This window comes from Phacochoerus africanus, chromosome 2 (assembly GCF_016906955.1).
Source record: "Phacochoerus africanus isolate WHEZ1 chromosome 2, ROS_Pafr_v1, whole genome shotgun sequence".
In the NCBI taxonomy this organism is placed as follows: Eukaryota; Metazoa; Chordata; class Mammalia; order Artiodactyla; family Suidae; genus Phacochoerus; species Phacochoerus africanus.
Window position 1 is genome coordinate 268,044,987 of NC_062545.1, and position 21,455 is coordinate 268,066,441.

Consider the following 21,455-nt stretch of genomic DNA (forward strand, 5'->3'; position numbering starts at 1 on the left):
CTGGGGCGAGGTCGGCCCCTCCTGGCCCTGCGGGAGCCAAGCAGAAAAGAGCATCCTCTAGTCTGTCATGTTTCATGTTTCAAAAAACCCAGGCTCTGACTTTGTAATGACCTGAGTCCCATGACTGTGGCCACTAGCCAGGGTGGGAAGCTGGTGCCCTGCACACGCCTCCCAGGCCCGAGCCCTCAGGCCACCCTCGGCCCTGGGCTGCTCTCCACTTGGCCTGTCCCAGAGTCTCCCCTCCAGGCTACCAACCGTTTCTGGTGACCAGCTTTCTCCTTCAGTTTACGAATCAAAGGCCTTGAATGTACTTGGGTCCTCAGACCCAGTAAAACCACATTGGGGATTTCACCTAGGGAAATAATTCAGACTGTGAATGAAGATTTATATAAAGCTGTTCACCATTGCGTGGTTGAAGACTGCAGACAATTCAGAGAACCAGAGGTGGGATGATGTGCTGGGCCTTGGCATTGGTTCTGGACTGCAGGAAGTGGACAATATTCTCTGTGAGTGGGGCCCAGACAGTTGCCACTTTAAGAGCCCCCCAGGTGATTCTGAGCCACAGCTGGGGTTGAGAACCACCTGGGGTCACCAAATGGGAGATGCATAGCCAATATTTAAGAAGAGTTTTTTTTTGTTTTTTTTTTTGTCTTTTTGCCATTTCTTGGGCTGCTCCCACGGCATATGGAGGTTCCCAGGCTAGGGGTCGAATCAGTTCTGTACCGCCAGCCTACGCCAGAGCCACAGCAACGTGGGATCCGAGCCGCGTCTGCAACCTACACCACAGCTCACGGCAACGCCGGATCCTTAGCCCACTGAGCAAGGCCAGGGATCGAACCTGAAACCTCATGGTTCCTAGTCGGATTCGTTAACCACTGCACCACGACGGGAACTCCAAGAGGAGTTTTTATGTGATGTGAAAAAATGCTTACAATACACTAAGAGGCAAAACTAGCTAACTGGGAATGTACTGCTTTGCCAGGAATATCTCGACCCTCTAAAAGAAAAACAAAAGAAAACAAACGAACCTCCCTCCCCCCAAACCCTAGAACCTTGGTGGAAACATGCTAATATGTTAACTCCAGATGATAGATTTTAGGTATTTTCTCATTTCCAGTCCTGTTACTTTAAATCTTTTTTTTTTTTTTCTTTTTAAACCAAGAGCAGGTGCTATTTTTATAACCAGAGAAACAACGAAAAGACAGGTGGCCCCATGGAGGGCACTGTATCCCCTTAGCTCTGCGCTGCTTGCCACACAGGCAGGTTCATCTAAGGCACCGCTCTGCACGCCCGTCACGGCCTGACTCCAAAACCCCTGACCCCTTCATGGGCTCACAGGCCCTTTGTGGTCATTATTTTAATTATGCTCACAAATAATCTATAAGGGAAGTGTTGTTATTCCAATTTTTAGATGAGGAGAATTGGCTAGCATTAAATGTATGGTTTAAAAACAATCTAGGTAACATGATGAGGCTTGGTCAGAAACTTTCAGGCCCTCTGGCTTCCCTCTTGGCCTTACGGGGCAGGGGAGGGGGGAAGCCATTCTGGTACAGATGAATCAGACCAAAAGTATGACAAATCTGCCTTATTTCATTGAGTCTAAGATGTAAGTTTCTTCACATTGTAACATGTCTGAAATCTGGATGTCTTACAATTGATGGCACTCTTCAATTATAATTGGCAGCACTCTTTTCTCTTTCTTAATGATACATGAAATAATGGTAAATCTTATGATGGAACGGCAAATTCAATGAAATGAACCATGTTTACAACCAACCTCATCATCCTAACCTCAAAATGCTACTTTTAATGGCTACATGATATTCTATAATATGGATATACTTTAGTTGTTCATCATTATGGACTCTCAGTCTGTTCCCTGTGTTCACCATTGTAAATCTGCTACTGGAAACACCTTTGGATCCAGCTTTCCATTTTTCTACCGTGGGCATCACCATCTTCTCCCAGATCCAAATCCTGGGAGACATGTTGACATTTCTTGCCCCTCACCTCCCATATTTCATTTATTACTAGACTCATCTGGTCAGTTCTTCTTTGTGGTATCTTTTCCTGGTGTAACCCCTGGAGGGCTCTCTTCTGAGTTTCCCTAACAGTCTCCTGGTCTCTGCTTTCAGTTTCTTTCGCAGTCCACTGCTGTACTACTGGTCAAGATGACTTTAGTTACATCACATCTCTGCTCACATGCCTAGCCTAGCATCTCAGGCTCTGTCAAATTGGGTCCAACCTCTCCTGCAGCCCCATCTTCCAACCCAAACCCATGACTTCAGACAATGTGGACAAGAAGGGTCCTGCCTCCAAGCCTTTGTTGCCTCAGATAACTCCACGTGTACCACCGGAAGAGAAAATGCTGTCTTTCTTTGTTTAAACCCTACCCATCAGATACCGGTCAAGTTTCACCTTTCCTATGAAAGGTTTTATGGCTCATTTCATCCTTATAACATCTGGAGATGTAGAAAAATAGGTCTTTTTATCTTCATTTCACAGTGAAAAAAACTGAAGTTTAGAGAGATGAAGTGGCCTGCTCCAGGTTATACAGCCTAGAAGTACAAAGCCAGGCTTTAAACTCCAGGATTCCCATCCTTAAATCCAATGCCTTTGAGAGCCAAGTGCAAGTACAACCATAAACTTCTCTAGAAGAGCAACTTGTGCCCGATCATCTACCCAGAAATATGTACCAGATTCAACAGCCTCTGGGTTCTAGATGTACACATGACCTCACTGACGTCATTGTAAGGAGGGAAATAATACCTCATGCCTGTCAGTTCCCAGTAGCCTCAGAAAAGGACCGGGCCGGTTGTCCCAGTCTCACTTTAAAGATGGGAAGAAAACAGAATTTATACCAGCTCTCAAAACCGCACTGACTGGTTCAGCTGGGCCCAAGGTCGGGACAAAGAATCAGAGTCACTTGTCTTGGAGACAGCAGGACACGAAGAACTTGCTTTAAGCTGAAGAGCTTTAGAAGACCTGAGGGAAGCAGTTCTTAGGAAGCAAGAGTAGTGCATCCTTTCTGTGATGTGACTGCGGCACTACCTGAAACTGAGGCAGTGCAGAGAGTCAGGCCTAAGTGCTAGATGGAAGGCAAGGAACAAGGAGGATGGTGGTGGTAGGCTGCTGTGCCCTGAGCGCCCACTGCCCCGGCCCTTCCCTCCGGGTGATGGGAAGACAAGGGGCGTGCTGTCACTCTGTGCTTCACTTACTCACACAATGGATACATGATGGTACAAAAGTACTTAGCAAGATATAACGGTGGCGTATGAGGAAGCATGATCAAGATTCACTGTCAGTTTGCACACGGAATGCATTGCCTGATATCTACTCATCTTTTGTCAATAATCTAATAAAATTCTATGGGTTAAAACAAAAACAAATGTCCCTGACCTCTAGGCAGCGTGACCTGTGCTGGTTCCCCACACCCACTCTGACCAGGCTGGGTGAGGCTGCATCTCCGCCTGCTCAGGACAAGGGAGCTCCACGGAGCTCTGGAGAGAAAAGGGCTGTCGGCAAGGTCCCCGCCCACAGCCTCTCCTACGCAGTGACCCAGGTCCCTGGGCCAATTTCCCCATTCTCCTTGGCCAAGAGGCTCAGAGTAGGCTGGGTAGAGGGGTATCGGACGAAAGCTTCTCATTGAAGCTGAGAGAACTGGTACTTTCTTCGGTTTTAGGGATGACCTGGTCTCTTCATAGCCTCACAGTAACTAATCGCCTCAAGGATGAGGCAACAGAGGCTTGGAAAGGTTAAAGGGCCATGGAGGCAGATAACATATCCCCTAGTCCTCAGCATACTTCATCACCAACACACCAAGAATACTCTGGGACAACTAAGCAGAGTCATCCCCTGGATGGTTTGCTTTCTCAAGTGTGGAGGAGAGGTCCCTTTGCAGGAAAAGAGCAGTGAGGTGCGGTGGGAAAGCATGGGCTTTGGGACCACCTACCTAGCTCTCCCATGGGTTAACGAGTTATTGCTCCTATGAGCCTCAGTTTCCTCATATGTCAAGTGGAGATGATCACTGCTACCTCTCAAGCTTACTGGGAATCCTTGGTGGGAGCAGGTGTGCGTGCAGCCCTGAGCACTGGACATGCAGTGGGGGCTCCTGTCCAGGGAGGGAGGGACCTCAGCATCCACAGGAGCAGAAGGGCTTCACACATGGTGGTACGGCTTCCTTGTGCCAAGAGGTAGCGCAAGTGAGGACACCCCCTGCCCCTGACCCCACAGACACGCACAACCTCTTTTGGTGAATTTACCAACCAGACGAACAGCAGGTTTCTTATGGCCCCTGAGGTATGTTTCTCAACCCTGACTGAGCATGGAATCGTGACACGCCACGAAGCTACTCACCGGCTCAATTTTCAAAGCATTTCGGTAGCTGCCGAAGAAGGCGGCCTGGGCCTTGAGGAAAGCTCTGGCCACACCATCACCCGTTGTCGTGGAGACCTTCTTCAGCCGGCTCTTCAGTGAAGAGATCTGGTGACGGGAGAAAGGAGACACACGTTGAAGGCAGGGTGGGAGGAGGCCGGCCGGCTATGCCCAGCACTAGAAACAGAACTCGAAAATCCCTGGGAGGTGGACCGATTTGACACCTCAGCTACTGGGAGAACAAAAATGCACCCAATGTTAGGGCGGGTTTTTGAAATTTAAATAGATGTTGCTCCAGTTAGAGCATATCTAATAAAAACAAAAGCAAGCCTTCTAAGCAGTTTCAAGGTGCCAGGTAATTGCTTTCACATACATTTTCTTTAATTCTTTCTACAATTGTCTAAGAAAGGGGTTGTGTTCCTGTGAAACAGTCTCAGAGAGGTTAGATTACATACATGCCTAGGAACAAACCCAAGAAGTGGCTAAGGTGGAATATGAAGTTTTGCAATCTGAGCCCAAGCTATACAATTTTCTTTAGTTTCAATTCCATTTCTTCTTCATATTACTTATAAATATAGAAGTAAGTGGCTTATTTACAACATATTATATTATTACATACATCATACTTTATACTCTAAATATATATTTATTAAAGTATATAATATGTATAATATATAATACTATATACTTCAGACTTAAAGGAATAGTCATTATATAGACTTACGGATACACACTTTTAGAACTTATAGATATGTATCCAACAAATTAAAACAAAATAGACAAGAAAATCAATGCAACCGGAAAAGAAGAAGCCAGGTCTAGATTTAATATATAAACGTGAGCCATAAGGTCTTATATGGTAGCTAGAAGTAGACTGCAGATTTGACTTAAGAGCCTCCTCGTGTTCAAAACAGAAAGGGAACCATGAGAAGTGAGATTCCTGGGGGCCAAAGCAGTTGCACCAATGAACACAAAATTTCCTGAAGGTGACAACCAAAAGAGATCTCTCCTATGAATCCTTAACGTAGGAAAGACTGTGTCATGATGGCTGTGGCCCTCAACAGCAGAGATAACATCAGACTTCCTGGTCTGTTTCCACTATGCTAGTCATCTCAGGATGCCATACTGCACAACTTCTGGGCACACCACTCAAACTGTGTCCCAGGTGAAAAACGCCCCTGGAATTGTGCAACTTAGTAGCCTTGAGTCAACGGTGATACAATGCTGAGCAAAGCCAGACAGGGGTCCTGCCCTCATTAAACTTACATTCTAGTGAGGAAAATACCAATACATGTGACATTGCTACCACGCTGATCCTGTGATAGAGTTCACCATGGAGGTCAAGGAAAGCTTCCTGGAGAGAAACAGGCTTGGATTGAGATCTGAAGGATGAGCCAAAGTAGTTAATTCACAAAGAGGGGAAGAAACAGTGTACCAAACACAGGGATCACCATTTGCAAAGACACTACAGTGAGAAGGAGTTCAGAGCCTACGGAGAACTACGGCTTCAGGGGAGAGAATGATGGAGGCTGTGGCTTAAAATGAGGAGAGAGGGAAAGGCAAGGGGGTCAAGAGCTATGAATACATTAAGGAATTTTTTTTCCTTCATTTTGAGGTAAATGTAAAACTAATGACTATTTTTAAGCATGCAGGTGATATAGTAAGTGCATATTTTAGGAGTCTGTGTGGGGTTTAGATGTAGGACTATCTAATGGCCTGACATTACGAACAGAACTTAGGATAAAATTTAAAGATGAATTAGAAAATTAGATGCAGGTGGTCTAAGAATCATCTACGAAATTTTAATATGAATGAATAATAATCATTTTTCTGGGTATGGGATGTTTAGCTTTCTTCAGGTTTCTAAAGGTGCCTGTGAACCTAAAAATATTAAGGATCTGGGGTGGATTACATATACTTTTAACTCCATGGGGAGTTCCCGTCATGGCTCAGTGGTTAACAAATCCGACTAGGAACCATGAGGTTGCGGGTTCGATCCCTGGCCTTGCTCAGTGGGTTGAGGATCCAGCGTTGCCGTGAGCTGTGGTGTAGGTTGCAGACACAGCTCGGGTCCCACATTGCTGCGGCTGTGGCGTAGGCCGGTGGCTACAGCTCCGATTGGACCCCTAGCCTGGGAACCTCCATGTGCCGCGGGAGCAGCCCAAGAAATGGCAAAAAGACAAAAAAACAAAAAACAAACAAAAAAAAAAAAAGAAAAATGCTCCATGGACATTATTTCTTTTTATTATTATTATTTTTTTAATAGTTACTTCCCCAATACAATTTTTTTTTCTACTGTACAGCATGGTGACCCAGTTACACATACATGTACACATTCTATTTTCTCACATTCTCATGCTCCATCATAAGTGACTAGACATAGTTCCCAGTGCTACACAGCAGGATCTCATTGCTAATCCATTCCTGCACTGTTGGTGGGAATGTAAGCTGGTACAAGCACTATGGAGATCAGTATGGAGATACCTTAGAAATCTATACATAGAACTACCATCTGACCCAGCAATCCCACTCTTGGGCATATATCCAAACAAAACTTTCATTATTTCTTATTACCAAGCTTCTTATAAGGGGTTTTTAACAGCTTATTAAGATATATTTTGCATATCATAAAATTCATTCATTTTAAAATCGATAATTCACTAGTTTTTAGTAGAGTGAAAATGTAGGACTATCACTATTACCTAATTCTAGAATGTTTTCATCACCCCCTAAAGAAAACCATCTTATTGGCAGGCATTTCTCACTCTCCACTAATCATGCTCCCTTCCTCCCTCACCCTGATCCTAGGTAACCATTAATCCACTTCCTGTCTCTATGAATTTGCCTATTCTGGACATGCCATATAAATGAAATCGTATAATGTGTGGTCTTTTATTTTTGGCCACGTCCATGGCCTGCGTACGTTCCCAGGCCAGGTATCGAACCTGTGCCACGATAGTGACGATGCCGGATTCTTAACCACTAGGCCACCAGGGAACTCTGGTATGGTCTTTGTGTGTGTGTGACTTTTTGGGGGAGACTTGTGACTGGCTTCCTTCACTTAGCATAATGTTCATTATAAACAATTTCCTTCACACTGTAGCACTTACTAGTACTTCAATCTTTTTCACAGCTGAATAGCATTCCATCGTATGAATAAGCCACATTTTATTTACCTTCATCAGTCAACGGGCATCTGAGTCATTTCCACTTTTTAGCTATTATGAATAATGCTGCTGTCAACATTCATGGCCAAGCTTTTATGTGGAGACAGCAGAGACTGTAAGGCAAGAAACCAAATAGCAAAAATCCTCTGTTGCCAGATCTTATGAGATGAAGATATGCTGAAAGGCCACATGAAGTCATGGAGCACAGTGCTTAGCACATAGTAGGCTGTGGATCTGTGATTAACATGGAGTACAGGGGAAAAAGTGCTGTGTGCCACATGCTGGGACAGTCAAGCAAGTGAAGGGAGGATGACCCCCTTCTCGGCTAAGTCAGAAGGGATAGGAACATGCATTGAGGGGGCGGTCACCCCGTCTTCTCAGAGGTAGGCCAATGAAAAGTTTTCCTCGGGAAGCAGTTTGAAGTCTGTCTCAACACCTGGGTGTAAGTATTCTACTTATTGTGATGTGACCTCCCCTATTCGGCAACACACGTGCCCCAGTGGTGAGAGCCCATGAGAAGCAGTTCAGGCCCTCCGCACCCTGGCAGACTCTGTCTTGGACCTCCAACTTGAACTAGCAATATGAGAAAGAAATATCCTTCATTAAAATGTTAAAAATATTGCCAGCTTCCCATCCTCCAAAGAATAAAAATCCTGCCTCTCCCAGGGACTAGGGTGACATTTGCATCTTTTGAAAGGGTGCAAACCAGAGTCACTCTTTTGGCTCCTCAAAGCCCTTGGGCCACCTGTGCTGTAGATTATTCCTCACTTAACCTTCCCTGGCCTTTCCCTTTCATTTGGGAGGTGTTTAATTACCTTGGATTCACAAGGCTGCACTTCAGGTGAGCCTCTCCTAATGGCCTCATTACCATTTTACACAAAGAAGTCGTTGCTGATTGTAACTGAGCAAATAGGAGAGTGTGCCTTCTTGCTCGCCCCTGTTGCTCTGAAACCAGCCAAGTGGTCCTGGGCTCGTGGTGCCCCTGTGGCCACTTAGGCCAAGACTTCTGAAGACCTCTTCTCACCCCGCAACAAGGAGAAGCTTTTGTCAGCACTTCAAACTTTGAAACTTCAAGCATATGCGCATCTGATAACTGGTGATTGCATTTTGTCCTTTAAATAAAAGCGAGGAAAGAAAATCTAAGGTTTAAATAACCCACAGTCACACATCTAAAAGTGAACTTTCTCGGAGTGCTCCTGGGGTGCAAATCATTAGAGTCGGGGCTCATCAGGCATGATTTGGGGGGGCACAGAAATGCCAATGAGGGTGGCTTCCTCCTTTACTGAGGTAGCAGGAGGGAGACCAAAACAAAAGGGAGAGTACAAAATTGAACTCGTCAGCTTCTTAGCTCCCCTCCTCCTCTGTGTCCTGTCTTGGTTACTGCAGCACCATCCAACCAGTCTCCAAGGCGAGGTTCCCACATGAGATTCCATCTCCGCTTCCCCAAAACCATTCTCCATCTCTCACCAACACCACCCCAAACAGGTCCCGAATCTCTCAGGGCGCATGACCTTGGCCCTGTGCTGTTCAGCTCCCCCCAGCCTCTCTGACCTAGATTAGTGGAGTAGCTTCCTGGATGGGCTCTCTGTCTTCAGCTTTCCCGCAACACCACCTACCCATGACTGTCCCAGTATTCTCAGAAACGTATGAATCTGATTTCTATCAAAATCCTCCCATGCCCCCTCCCCTGACCATCACCAACTGAGCATGACTCCTCAGAGCAGTCTGTGATGCTTTCCTCATTTGGCCTCACTTCCCTTGGCCCCACTGAACATACGCGTGACTGATAATGAATTGCTACCTAGAAGCATGTACTACCCTCCAGCCTAAACATAAGCTGGCAAGTCAGATGAAGCTGTCTCTTGCCCCTTTCTGTTCTACTTGTGAACATCTAGTCACCCTTTGAAAGACCTACCAAGTGCCCATGAATAGGGGCCTACTAAGTAAATTATACCAGATCCTTACAATGAGATACTGCATGGCTGCTTAAAAAATGTGGCACTACCATATGAACTGACATGAAAAGACAACCACAAACTACTGCCAAATGGGAGAGAAACATGAATTACGGACCAATATACATAACATGAATCATTAAAAAATTATATATATATACACACACACACATATACATGTATGCTTATATATGTAGTAAGAATCTAAAATGCCATGTATCAAACTTTAACCATATAGGGATGCTTTCACTTTCTAGTTTATGCACTTTTGATTATTCTATATAAAAAACCATGTTACTTTTATAATAAAGATTTAAATGAGGTATGTTTCTTTAATAGTCAAATTAAACATTGCCTTGGGTTAAGGGAAAAAAGGAATCCAGATGTCCCTCCTTTGTGAAGCCTTCCCTGGCCACTGAGACAGGCTTAATGACGCCCTGCCTGGACCCCCTTGAACTGTGTAGGGGATTTATCAGTGAACTGAAGTGCCTACCACCTTACCTGCTAGACTGGGTTCCTAGAAGGGCCAGCAGCGGCCCAGTAGTGCTTGGCAGTGTTATCATTCAGCACTTTTTGCTAAATGAAAGAACAGATGAGGGAGTGTTTTCACATCTTAAAAGGCATTGCCAGTGGGCAAGCCTCTCCACTTGGAGGAAAGTCTAGGACCACATTCTTCAGTGATTGACCATTGAAAGAAACTGGTCTCGGTTGGGAAGGATTAGAGGAGAAACATACACGCGCCTTTCCCTTTGGTAGAAGACCATCACTAAGATGCAACCAAAGTTACGAGGAAAATGAAGCTCTAGCTGCTGAATGAGTTACACAACACTGCACAAGCCACACGTCCAGTAACATACGCAGTATTCCCCACCCCATCCTGCACCCTCTTCCTGTTTCCCCTGGTAACTGGAGGCTCTACATCTTGGTTCTCCTGGCTTCACCTGCTCATCTACCCCCACACAATCCTCAGGCAGTAGAATGTAGAGTTTGAATCACAGAAGCTTAAGTCTAAGAGTAGAAACCTGGCTTCCTTACCTTAACCTTTCTCAGCTTCAGTTTCTTTTGCTGTAAAATGAGGTCTTTGCAACATACATACATTGTGAGGATTAAAATATAATGGATGTAAAATGGAGAACAGATGTAGCAGACTGCCCGGCTTTGTGTTTTGTTTAATTACTGCCTGGACTACTACTGCACCGGTCTTTAAACTGGTGGCCCTTCGCCTATTTTCTCCTTGGTCTAATCCCTCCTCTGCACTGAATTATCTTTCTAAAGCGAGGGGTTAACATGGTGAAGGATATATGAGAAAAAGAATGAATATATATGTATGACTGGGTCACTTTGCTGTACAGCGGAAACTGATAGAATGTTGTAAATCAACTATAAAATAAAACAAATAAATAAATAAAATGAGGGGCTGAATCACATCACCCCCTTCCTCTAAAATTTTCAGTCACTCCATGGTGCTAACAAATAAAGCACAATATTCTGGGCCTTCTATTGGCTTGGCTCCAGCTCTGTTTCCACTTACCTTCTCAATTTCAGGGGCCTCAAAACTATCCCTAAACCTGGGATACTCTTTACCCCAGTCTTAAAAAAAAAAGCCACTGACTTTCTATGAAACCCTCTGTCAGAACAAATAGCTCTTTCTCAGGGCACATTAGCCTGTTCCTTTGGTTGATGCCTAATCTTTGCAGGCCCCATGCTGAAGATGTGCTGGAGACAGAGCTGCAGCAGATCAGGGCCCAGCCCTCAAGCACGCGCACCCAGGCTTCCCCTGACCAGCCACAAGCTCGCACCGTTAGCTTATTACTATTTCCAATGGGGCTCTCACACTGTGTTCATCGCTACCCTGCTACTTAGCTTTTTGTATCATCAGCAGCTTACATATCTTCCTTCCCATATGAGGAAGATGACCCTTACAATTCAGATCGGCCCTCAACCAGTACAGGTTTACTTCTTCATCACTTGGTTGTAATTTGTGGGGCAGGGAGACTAAGGATGGCACACCACTCATGTAGACGCCTCTACGACACCCCTGTCCACCTCTTTCCACCAGTGCTGCCACCTTAAGATCTTTCAGCAGTTTCCTCTTTGCTCCGAGGATAAAGACCGAGGCCTGGCCTGCAAGGCTCTTGCACCCTCCACAGCTTTGGCACACACTGGGCTCCAGCCACCCTGCCTCCCTCACACCCCAGGACCTTCGGATAGGATTAACTCCTCTGCTCGGACCGCTCTCACCACCATCACCCCCTTGCCCAGCATTCAGCGCTGTCCAGGCCTTTCCACAAACAACCCATCAGCTGAGTTGTCCAATGTGGTAGCTGCAATTAGGCACTTGAAATGCAGCTGGTGTGACTGAGGAACTGAATTTTATTTCTCCTTAATCAATTTAAATATAAACAGCCCACACGTGGATAGTGGCTACCATTCTGGACAACCCAGGGCCATAGATCAACCACCACTCATCCTTCAGATGGCAGCTCAGTCTGACACCCTCAGACTAGACCAAGGTTCCTTTGCCATATATTCTCAGTGTACCTTCCCTTCAGAGACAAACAGCAATGTGCTGATGCATTGTGTAAGGGTCCATAAATGTCTGTCTCTCCCAACAGACTGAATATTCTAGAGGGGCAGGGACCATGGCCACCCTCAGTGCTGGCACAACACCACAAGTACAGGTAAGGTCCTCTCAAGGTCTGACTCAAGCCAGCCTGTGCAGGGGGCCCCACTGCCGCCATTAACCGCTCGGTGTCAGAACTGGAGTTAAAAGTTGTTTTATTTTTGATGAATCAGACACCCAGCATCAACTAGAAGGAGGCAACAGAATCACTCTCTCTACCCCTTTAAAAAACAGCCCTTAAGGCTTAAAGCAAATTGATTCTTCCTTTCCTGAGTAAACTAGACATCAAGGCTTTGTTATAAGATATCCTGTGGAATGTCTGGGTCTGGAGAAAGGAGAAGGGACTATCGCCTTGTTCCCCATCCTCAGGGCACATATACACTGGCTCCTCTCGCATCGTCACGTGGGCAGTGGAAAACAGCACGGTCATCTACCTACAGCTTAGTTCTTGCCTCAAATCTGAAGCAAAAAGTCTTCATATGTAAAGGCAATCCCACCCCACTTTCTTTCCCAGTAACATTTTTTTTTTTTTTTTTTTTGGGAAAACCAGGACTTGCATCAGGAAAAAGGAATAGGAACCAGTATTTATCAAACACTCTGCTAGGTACCAGAAGCCTAGGTAGATGTTTTCCTATCCAGCACTGTATTAAAATTTCAGAACAAGTGGGCTAGGCAGGGACAGCTGTACCCACCACGCAGATGAGAAAAGTGAGGCTCATCTGCACGTCAAAGTTAGCACCCAAGGGCAGAGGTCAGAGCGAAGCCCAAGTCTGTCTCACTGCAGTCTGTGCTATTCCATTAATTCTCACTGCTGCCAGGATCTCTCAGGCCAGCAAATTGTATTTGTCCACGATACTGGTTTATTTTTTCCACAACTTAATATATCTCCATTATTACTTCCTTTCATTCCTTGCTTTTCTGTTTCTTTCTTGAGAACACTGTTGTACCTCAACCTCGGTTGGCTTTAATTGCTTCTTCTGCATCCCATTTTCCCCTCCAAGAGCCCAGTTCTCCATGGGGGAGTGGGGACTTGTGCTAGTTAGGTGGTGCTCCAAGCTGAGGCTGGCTCTGACCCTGGGGTCCAGGTCTTTGCTCCCTCTGCTTCTCCCATCATCTCACGGGCTGAGTATTAAGTCAGAAAGTTAGAGGCAGGCATTACAATTCTAAGCAGTTTTTTGTCAAGACAAAAGGATCAATTTTCATTATGTGAGGGGCTACTTTACTACATGTTATGATGGCTTTGTGGAGCATCCTGAGAACAAACTATTGAGGCCTCAGGATGACATTCTTGAAGTAAAAAAGTACAATTTAGAAACAAAAATGCCTATTTCTACTATTTGCCAAATAAAGTTCGGGAGTCTTGTGCACTCCAGCCCCTCCCTGTGTGTTTAATCCCCAGTACCTCAGTGTTCTAAACTCAAACACACAGCAGCAAAGATTTTTCTATGTATTTGTAATACTCATCTTCCTCCAAACACTTTTTTTTTTTTTTTTTGCCCAGAGGAGGTGGAATTGTCTTTGTTTTTCCTAAAAAATAATTTAGCTTTAATACCACACACACACACCCCGCACAATTAATGCAGCTGAACATTAAAGGAGGCTACAAGATCTGAGCTTAAAGTAAATGAGTATTTATATTAGGTGCTCATTCAATAAGAAGATCATTTCCATCCAAATATGAGCATGCATGTATGCCTATGTATGTATGTATCCATGGAGTATTTTCAAAGAAGGGTTTTCTCCCCCATACTTCTGGCAGTTTAGGTTTAAAGGTCAGATTTAAACTATCACCATGTTTCACAACGCAATCTGTGCAGTGCCGCATAATGAAATGGTTCAGTAAAGGTGCTCGTGGAAATTCTTTTAATTAGGTCTAAGGCTTTTCAGTTGTCAACATGAATAAACCAAGAACCATTCTCTTGCAAGCACAATGCACAAAGCACAAATCTAAGTTACCTTTGAAAAGACAGATACCCACTTGTAAAGGAAAGCTATTTTTTTTTTTTAATGACATATCCTTCACCAAATTAAAAAACAAAAAAACAAAAAAACCCCAACATCTTTCAAGAACAAAATGGACTGCAGATCAAAAATAAGGAGGTTACTCTATTTCTAATGAACCAGGACACACTAATGCCTGGTTCTAATGAAAAGTATTTGGTGGAAGACTAAAGTTAATCATAACTAAAAATGTGTACCAAGAGACTGACTTGACTTTCTTCCTGAGCAAAAGCTATTTCTTCATTTAACTACAATTAATCCTAGAGATCAGAGGTATTTCAGTCACACATGCGAATGTTCCATAATGACTCCTGCAAACTGAATGATATCAATTAAAAATGCAGCAAAATGAACTTCTGCCCTCAGCCCCACTATCTGAGGCCCCAAAGATGAGCATATCACAGCAGGAACATCATCAAGCCTCCTGCTTTTCAAAGCTGTGTTGACAAACTAAACTACTTAGATTTGGAATTTTCAGCTGTCAGCTCAAAGCTGAACCTAGAAATTCAAACTCACAAAATGAAAACTTCAAGAAAATGGTAGGTTGCTTGGGAAAGTTCAATTGTATTTGCATTGAGCTCTGATGGAAAAAGTAAAACTCAATAAATGGTTCCAGTCACCATCAAGAGTTCAGATTTAGAAGGATGGCATTTGTAAAAGCCAATCGGGTGGCTTGAGACTTGACATGGACGACTCAAAGGGAGCAGAGGCTACATGTCACAAACACGTACAGTAAATCAATGCACTGACTGATCAACCAATGAACGTCTGCCTAACAAACCCCAGTTCTGCTCCTGACTCAGCTGCTGGCTATTAGCTGGCTGCCTTTAAGTAAGTTACTTAACCTCCTCTCTCTATTAGAAAAGGGGCAAAGGACTTCCCCTCCTCCAGGATTGCTACGTAGATTAAATGCCAAGTTTTCAAAGCTTCTAGTACAGTGCCTGGCACACAGTAGGAGCCTAATAGATGGTGAGTGTTCTTCCATACGAACCCAAGTCCAAAGTCAAAGCTACCCAAGCCATTATTTCAGCATAAAAAGAATAACGGGCTCACAATTAACATTTTCTAGGGCCTCATTTACTGAAATGTCACTCATTATGCTAAGCCTAGTGGGTTTATCAAGTGACCCAAACTCATGTGTATTTGGGAGTTAATTAAGTGCTTGGTGTTTACAAAGATAAAAGCAGGATTTGCCTTAGCAACAATTCTGAGCTAAATAGATAGATTTCCATGCTTAGCGATACGGCCGGGCCGGATCCTTGGTGGATCACATGGATGCATCCACACAGAGTGAGATATCTCCCAAGGGGATCCGGGCATCTCCACCTCCTCAGGGGAGAAAAAAAACAGGAAGGGGGGGGGGTGGGAAGTGTATATAATAGATGTGTTTCACAGTGTCCCTGCTGTGATGAACAACTTGATCCACTTACAGTTCCAAACACATGATGCATAAAAGAGCTGACAGAAATTCAATTCTTGCAAAGAAAAGCATCTGCTCTCTAGTGGGAACGGCCAAATATTAAGCAGTTTTAAGACAGGGCAAAGACCTAGAGGAGCGCACTTCATTATCTAGATAGCCAGAGTCAAGAAATGCAGACGATCTCCAACAAACGAAGGAGCAGCCGAGATTCCAAGCATTAATTACCCGGAGTAACATGATTCAAGTTAAATCTTTGTTACGACAAATATTAAACCCAGCTGTGTTTATGTAGCAGTTGTGAAAAAGAAGGAAAAAAAGAAATCCGTGTACAATATCTGTGAGCTCTGCCAGTTAATTGAATTCGCTGGCAGCACTTCCTCTACCACGAGCCAAACATCCTCAAAGATAAAATGTAGCTTTTAAACAGACCTGGGGAAAACGGAATCAAGAAATTTCAACCAATAAAACACAACTCTTTACTGGTATAAAAGTAAAGTAAAATTCGGTAATGAAAGGAAGGAAGTCTCTTAAACATTTACTGCATTCCGAAGCTGGGAGCTGCGGTTTATTGCTGAGGTCTCCTCTGATGTCCCACAGTGCGCCTGCTCCAGCATCTTTAATGAAGCCCCATAAACTCCCGTAAATAGTCGATTGTTGACAAATCATACACACACACACACACACACTCAGGACAAGGCCCACTGGATCACAATGTTCCTTCCCTTTCTTCATGAAATGTACAAGTCCTGGAGAAGACACTGTCATGGAGAGTGGGCCAAAACAGAACAGACAATCCCGTAAAAGCTAGAAGGGTGAATGACTGACAGGGGTGACAGGTGATACAGATAAGAATTCTCTTTAGCCTACTGTCCCCTGACCCAAGTCCAATATCAGATTTGTGGTGGGGAAAGATTTGGCCAATCATTTAAGGAACCAGAGAAGCAGCAAGAGGTTGGATCTAACACTCTACCCTTAGTCTGAGTAGGGTAGTATGATGCAAATCCTATCATGTTATTACCTGACCTACCTACATTACCTGACCCACTGCCCAAAACATGAAGCCCAAACTTGTTTTTATGACAGAAGGCCATTTCCTATCTGGCCCTTGCCATCTACTTCTCTGGTCTCATCTTCTGTCCCTCCCAACCACACACCCTATCTTCTAACTGGACTAAACCACTATTCCCTGCCCAAACACCTTACACTTTGGTTCCACCTCCAGCCTCCCAGTATGCTCATCTCTCCTTTCCAGGAACAGTGACTATTTCTTGTATACTTCCATGTTCCTATGGTCTAACACACTGAACACACATCCAAAAGACTTTGGACGAATAAATAATCTCAATTCCTGAACTGGTTATCAAATCTGTCCTTTTGGGACACTCTGAACCAGAAGGGCCTGGAGGTTCCCGTGGATGGAAACAGGCTAAGAAAGTAGGAGAGAGGTAAGGCCAGAAGAGGCAGGCAGAGACTGGATTTAAAAAGGCCACACTATGGAGCTTGAATTTTACCCAGAGGAAAATGAGGAACCATTAAAGTGTTTTAAGTTGAAGAGTGGTACTTATGTTCTAGAATATGCCTTTATTTACAGCGATGGAGAATGGTCCAGGATTGGCAAACTGGGGACAAGACTGGCAGTCCAGCCTTCTATTAGGTCTTCCAGTAACCAGCCAGTGACCTCAGAGACTAAGGCCCATGTCTTAATCATCTCTGCATCTATCATACCCACAATAAAGCCTGACACATAGTAGGTGCTCAGGGAATGCCTGTTCCCCCCCCCCCCCGGCTTTTCTGAGGTCTAATTGAGAAACGAAATTATATATATTTGAAGTGCACAAGGTGATGATTTGATATACATAAATATTATGAAATAATCACCATAATTAGGTTAACATACTCATCACTTCACATAGCTACATGTGTGTGTGTGGTAACAATGCTTAAGATCTACTCTCCTAGCAAATTTCAAGTATACAATAAGATATTACTAGAGTCACCACGCTGTACATTAGATGCTTATTTCATATCCATGTTCTAACCTTTGTAACCTTTGACCCACATTTCCCCATAGGAAATACCTGCTGAATGGATAAATATTCTATAGAAGATACTAATAATATATGCTTTAACATGGCAGAAGGATCAAATCCAAAAGGGTGCTAAGTCTACGAGGCCCATCCTTGTAGAGATGTATGTAAGATACTTAATATAATCAGAGCTGCCCATCTCCCCACCTAGTGTCCTTTTTCATATTGGGATTTTAAGATGGGTTTTTGCAAAGTTCACTATTAATTTAGACATCTCCCAGAAGGAGAGATTATTCAAGTCAGATAGCCTATGAAGTCTTTTCTATAAGATCTAGTCCCATGCTTCTGGGATCAAACGCTTTGCTGACTCACAAGGCAGGATGGCACAGCAGTGCCTAGGAGGCCCTGGAGCATCATCTCTAGAGTCTGAGGACTCTAGCCTTTGGAGAAACATGGCAGGGAGAAGCTCCAGCCAGTGAAGCTCTTAGCAGTGGCCTAACAAAGCAAGGCTGGCCCTGAGCAGGGACTGTTCTCTCCCCAGCTAGCATACTAAGCAGGGGGTACTCCAAAGAGAGGCAGCAAGCAGACACTGGGGCCCTTCTGAACCAATTTTGCCTTTGGACTCCCAAAGACAGTCAGCTGCATGGTATAGCCCAATTTTAGTGTAATCTGAACTAGTCCTGAGGTCACAATTGAACAAGACTATGTCAATCATTTGGTGAAAATTTATTGAGTATGTGCTATATACGGAACTCTGGGGCAGATACAAACTTGAAGAAGGAATAGTTTTTAGTCCCTACCTAGAGGGATTTTAAGAGAAGACACAGAAAGAAAAAAATTCCAATATAACATGATGAGTGCGGTAACAAAAGGATGTGCCATGTGCTTTGAGAATACAAAGGATAGAGCCATCAACTACTGAGGGAGGGTCAGGGAAGACTTGATTCTGCAAAGACTAGAAAACTGATTGGAGTTAGAAGAGACTGAAGGCAGGAATTTAATTAGGAAGCCACTGCCAATTTCCCAGTTTCACAGAGCAGAAGAGAAGCACTGGGTTCAAATGACTCCTGGTCTGCACACCGGGGGCTAGGATACCTACACATGTATACAATTTCCATGAAAAAAAAAAAGTTTATGAATTTTAAGCAACTTTTCAAAAGCGGTTCCAACTATTAAGTTACTAATAAAAGTGAAACCTGGTATAATCTTTTGGGGGAGGTGGTAGCATTTAAAAGTATTTATCAAAAAAAAAAAGAGAGAGAGAGAGGGGAAAAAAAAGGAGTTCCCGTTGTGGCTCAGTGGTTAATGAACCTGACTAGCATCCATGTGGACACTGGTTGATCCCTGGCCTCACTCAGTGTGTTAAGGATCTGGCGTTGCTGTGAGCTGTGGTGTAGGTTGCAGACACGGCTCAGATCTGGCGTGGCTGTGGTGTAGGCCAGTGGCTATAGCTCCAATTTGACCCCTGGCCTGTGAACCTCCATATGCCATGGGTGTGGCCGTAAAAAAAGACAAAATGGCAAATAAAAATAAAAAAACAAAAGTACGTATCAAAAGCCTTAAATGTTTATGTAACCATGATTCAAAAATTCTCCTTCTAGCAATTCATGGAATTCAAGTAAGTGATACAGAGATTTAGTTATGGATATGTCTATCACATTGCTGTTTAAAATAATGCAAAACTTGAAATTATCAGGAGAGGTTAAATATATTATGGTACATATCCGTACCGTAAATGGTAGTTCATACATTAAAAGGTATGAATTTTAATGACTAAAATTGTCAAAATATATTAATGGTTTCCCTTTCTTTTTAAAACTGTGGTGGAGAGTAATGAATATATTATACATTGTAAACTAATTTATGTATATTATGTATATTTAAAAGTTTCATGAATTGATCCTTACCCATATTATCTGCCATGTACTCTATTTTTTATTTGGCTCCATTTAAAAAAATGCTTTGCTGTGACCCAATAAATTGACTTTATGGCTTCACTAATGGGTGACTACTTGCAATTTGAAGAAAGGCATTTTTAGGTTGTAAAGTAAAATCCCAATGGCATTTAGTAATCATGACCAAAGAATCAAAATACCTGCTATTCAATATACCCAGTAAATGGTAGCTGTAGTGTGCACTGAATTTCTCCTGTCTCTTTTAAAAAGGAACTCTGATCTTTAGTGATCTTTCTTTTCCAGATACCTGTACAAAGTAGAATGTCAAATGCTGAACACTTAAATAAATGAATTCTCCAAGGTCTACAGTTCAAACTAGATTGCATACTTTGCTCATTCATTCATTCACTCATCCCACAAACATTCACTAAATGCCCCTGTGAGCCATGCTCTGTATCAGGGCTATTTTCACAACCATGCACGGCCCAAATGCTTAGGAAGGGAAGAGTTATGTAAATAAGCATTATGATACAGTAAGCAGTATAAAAGAAGTAGGAGAAAACATTATGGCACTCCCAGAGGAGGGAGTGGCAAACAATGGGAGCATCACAGAGGGGCATTTGAGGAGTGCCCTACAGAACAAGTAGGTTTTGCCAGGCAGAGAAGGGAGGGTATGCTCATCAGAGGGAAGAGCATGGAAAGGCACACAGAGATGTGAAAGCGCATGAGGCACTGGGGAATGGGGTGTGAATAGCGAGGAGATGCAAGATGAGGCTGAGAGGTGGCCTGGTTAGTTAGCATCCAGCCTGTTCCGAAGCTGGGAGGCCACGTGGAAGGACTGGTAACTACTCTGGCCTGGGGCACTGCAGGCGCTCGCTCAGTAAAGAGAATCCTTCTTCCCTTGCTTTCTCCCCTTTCTTACACCAGTGAACACTGCTCACTGTGGCTTCTCTCCCTCTTCACATGCTTAGAAACCTCTTGGCTAGCCCTCAAAAATTCCACCAAGGGATAACAAGAAGTTAAGTGGTTTAAAACGCATCATTAAACCATTTGTGATTTTATATCCAAAGAATATAGAGAAGAAAGAGAAACTATAGTCCTGAAGACATACAAACCATCAAGTCAAAAGCCAAGATTCAAGTGTTTCAGGAAAGAGGAAGAAGAAGGATGATTTTTCCATCATGAAATACTAATAATCATACCACAGTAAACTTGGAAAGTAAGAGGAAAAGTGTTAACACAATTTTTCTATCCTGATATACCACTGTTGGCAACTTGGAAGTTCTTTTAAAAATCTTTTACTTCTGAGTAGCTGGCTGTTTTTCTTCATTATAGTTGTAGTAAGTGTAGCATTCATTATTCTGCTTTTTTCACTGAATTTTATCCTTAGCATTTCCTCTGTTGCCCACATTCTTCATAACTATCATTTTAATTTTTATTTTATTTTTGTTTTTTTTTAGGGCCACGCCCATGGCATATGTTGGTTCCCAGGCTAGGGGTCTAATCGGAGCTGTTGCTGCCTGGCCTACGTCACAGCCACAGCAATGCCAGATCCGAGCCGTATCTGCGACCTACACCACAGCTCACGGCAACGCCGGATCCTTAACCCACTGATCAAACCTGCAACCTCATGGTTCTTGGTCTCATTCGTTTCCGCTGCGCCACAACGGGAACTCCCCCATAACTATCATTTTTAATGGCTGTATGGTGTACTTTAGTGAACAGTAGTGGAATGGATTACCTAATCATTCCCCTTAATTTTGGATATTATGGTTGCTTCCAATTTCAGTTAACATAAACAACGCTATTTGGTTAGGTGGCTTTCTCCCTTTAAAAGGTATTTGCCAGGGGAAAAAAAACCTTTAAAAGTAGAAGTATTGAGGAGTTCCCATCATGGCACAGCGGGAACGAATCCAACTAGAAACCATGAGGTTGCAGGTTCAATCCCTGGCCTCAAGCCGTGAGTTAAGGATCTGGCATCGCTGTGAGCTGT

The 21,455-nt window shown here is 43.7% G+C and overlaps 1 protein-coding gene across 10 annotated transcripts in view; it reads right to left on the reverse strand.

Annotated features, from left to right (window-relative positions):
• The window catches only part of DENND1A (DENN domain containing 1A), a 518,366-nt gene that overhangs the window by 149,091 nt on the left and 347,820 nt on the right, over positions 1 to 21,455 (reverse strand). For all 10 annotated transcript variants that reach the window (XM_047768359.1, XM_047768362.1, XM_047768357.1 and 7 more), the window contains one exon: positions 4,357 to 4,482. In XM_047768359.1, the coding sequence (XP_047624315.1) occupies positions 4,357 to 4,482 (126 nt within the window). The remainder of the gene's footprint in view (positions 1 to 4,356; positions 4,483 to 21,455) is intronic.